The following is a 2,995-nucleotide window of genomic DNA, read 5'->3' as shown; positions in this document are numbered from 1 at the left end:
TCAATGAGTCGAGGCAATTAGCTGGTTTTCCTAGATAGAAAACGTTAAACCAATCTGACTGTATTATCTGGTTGAAATCTCTGTAAAGTGCTTTGAGATGAGCTGTGTTGTGAATTGGCAATATATAGATAGATTTAATTGAATTTAAATATTTCATTTTTCTTTTTAGAACACCATAGTTTGCAAAAAAAGAAGAAAATGAATCTCATTACATCATTTTATAAAGTAAATTAGATGCCATGATTATTTACTTGATACTCAAGAAGCTTTCTTCTGAACCCCAGTCGACCTCAGCAGATGGCCGCTCACACTGGGCCTGGTTCTACTGGAGGTTTCTTCCTGTTAAAAGGGAGTTTTTCCTCTCCACTGTCACTATAAGCATGCTTAGTGTGAGGGATTGCATTCGAGTCAATGAGTCGATGCAATCAACTGCTTTTCCTTAGATAGAAAACTTTGAACCAATTTGACTGTATGATCTGGTGAACTGTAAAGTGCCTTGAGATGACATGTGTTGTGAATTGGCGCTATAGAAATAAACTGAATTTAATTGAATTCTTACTAATTACCTTTCTTACGCTTGAATGAATCCCCGGAAAGATTTTTACTTTTACTCACGTACAGTAAAAACTTGTAAAAACTTGTTACTCAGTGTCATTTTTTTGGGGTACTCTACCCATTTTTATTCAAGTCACATAAAACATTGTCACGCTGAATGGAATCCATGATTTGAAAAGAAAGAAATATGATTCAACATAGATTCATGAACTAAGAACCTTTCAATTAAAGAGGATCAGAGTCATTAGATCTAGATAAATAGATGTAGATTCTGTTCTGTAAGGAATCCAACAGTCCTCACACATTAGCTGGAATGACCAACAGAGAGTAAAGGTGTTTAAAAGATTTAGCAGCATTAACAATACTTCATGTCTGTCAGTAAAACACTTTTGTGTTGCATCAGTGGCACATATTGAACAATTACCAGGGTCTTAAAGATTTTACATCGTAGTTCTTTGAGTTCTGAAGACTCAACATAACTGTTTATTTTTCAGGTTGCTTTAACAGGTAGAGTCCTGGGCTACGTCTAAGCACTCGGTGGTGGTGTGGTTTTCAACGTTTTCTTCTTGTCGGCCCTCAGAGGCACATCCTGACATTGTTCCCTCGTGCTCCTAATGTCGGCCCAAAGCTCCACTACCTCTCTGGGGCTTCGCTTGTGGACCAGAAGGATGCTGTGGTAAGAACATGGCTCTGCCTCTTCCTTCTCAGTGAAGTCAAAGGTGAGGAAGGCGGGGTGGTGGACTGGATGGGCATTGAGGCGAATCATGCACATTCCCACATAGACGTCATCGATGGGGAAAAGGTGGATTGTTTTAGATATGTTGTGCAGGCGTCGAGCCAGCCCCCCAGAGTACACCACCCCTCCTCCACCTGCATATACGGGATAGCGCCCCCTGTAGAAGCCTTCTGGGATGAAATACTTGGATCGCTTCACTCGATTGGGTGTAGCAGACCCTATGACGTCCCCAACCATGAATTCATCCATGGTGCCGCGTGTTTGATGCTGCTTCAGCTGATGCTTGAGGAAGGTGATGAGCTTCGGGGTGTTGACGAAGACGTCGTCGTCCCCTTTGAAAACAAAGAGAGGCTGAGTGCAGCGGTGAGAGAACCAGCTCCAGAAAAGCACGTCCTTCAGAGTCAGGTTGAAAAATGTGTCCTGGAAGTCCCACTGCAGAATGTCTCCATGGCGTTTACTTTCTGCTCTTAGTAAATGGGAGACGTCCATACCCAGCTCCTCTGGGGTTTCCTTGCCAAACAAGAACACCCTGCGGATGTACGCTCCACCTACTTCTCCATCACTGCCGTTAATCCTCCATCCCTCCACCCATCCGATGCGGCCCCAGGTCTGTCGGATAGCATGTCGGTTCTTAAAGTTTAGGACTGTTGACTTGATTGCAAAAAGAATCAGAGGGGGCTCCTTCTCCTGCTTCGATTGAGCTCCACACTCTCCATCTGGATGAAGGAGAACAGGATAGTCCCTCCTTTGCATGTATCTTGCAAATTCTCTAATCTGCTTTGGTAGCTTCTCAAAAGTGTCTCTCACGCGGTCCATAGCAGTAACCTTGTTGTAGCTTTGGTGAAGCAAGGACTCATCCAAGCTGCTTCGTTCTAGCAATGTGTTGGATTTCTCAGGGTGCAGGAGGGGGTTGAAAAGGTGGTCAACGCTCCGTTGGAGCTGGTTCCATAAGGCGTCACTTTCCTGATGGTTTTCCCAGAATGTTTTAGGGACAGAGGGGCCCGTGTAATTTCTGAAAGAACCCAAAGCTTTAAAATGAGGGCTTGCCAGATTGGAGGAAACTTTGGACAACATGGAGTTCATTTGTAGAGAAATCGTTAAGGCAGCATAGATGTAGAGGAAGGTCAGGAAGCAGCATGGTGTACACATGCAGATCAAGATGTTTTTCAGGCGACAGCAGCGACGTGCCATCCAGCTGAAAATGCAGAAGAAGTTTTAGTTTGGAGAAATCCTAGATTACTCAACTCTTTGGAGCCAGTAGCTGCTCCATGTTTCGGTCGACTTAGGAGGCATCATGATAATAAAGATGAACAGAAGTCCTACATTGTCTGACCCATTCTATACCACTTCAATGCCTTCCAGGTATTCATAAACCTATTTCATATATTTCTACATCACAGCTACAAACATCAGAGTATTTCCTTTTTTCTCCCCCATTTTTTTTTTCTTTGGCAAACAGCTCAGAGGTCTGTGAACATGAATTTTTACAATTCTGCCACAGACTCTTAACTATACTTAGGTCAGGACTTTGACTAGACCATTCTAACATATGAATCTTATTGATCCAAACTGTTCCCCTGAAGCTCTGGTTGTATATTTATGATTATTGTTCTGCTGGGATGTGAAGAACCAACCTGGTCTCAGGTAGAGGTGAGTATTGGCATGAGTGTTGCGATTTGATACATGTCGCGATACTTGGGTCAC

At 43.1% G+C, this 2,995-nt stretch overlaps 1 protein-coding gene across 1 annotated transcript in view; it reads right to left on the bottom strand.

Moving 5' to 3' along the window:
* Positions 1 to 1,014: 1,014 nt before the first annotated feature.
* Positions 1,015 to 2,995, bottom strand: part of LOC107090158 (N-acetyllactosaminide beta-1,3-N-acetylglucosaminyltransferase 2-like) — a 3,500-nt gene continuing 1,519 nt past the window's right edge. The window contains exon 2 of the mRNA XM_015383386.1: positions 1,015 to 2,486. Coding sequence (XP_015238872.1) covers positions 1,082 to 2,482 — 1,401 coding nt within the window. The 5' untranslated portion in view covers positions 2,483 to 2,486 and the 3' untranslated portion in view covers positions 1,015 to 1,081. The remainder of the gene's footprint in view (positions 2,487 to 2,995) is intronic.

This window comes from Cyprinodon variegatus, unplaced genomic scaffold (assembly GCF_000732505.1).
Source record: "Cyprinodon variegatus isolate N-32 unplaced genomic scaffold, C_variegatus-1.0 Scaffold283, whole genome shotgun sequence".
Taxonomy (NCBI): Eukaryota; Metazoa; Chordata; class Actinopteri; order Cyprinodontiformes; family Cyprinodontidae; genus Cyprinodon; species Cyprinodon variegatus.
This window is presented reverse-complemented; position numbering and strand designations above follow the sequence as displayed.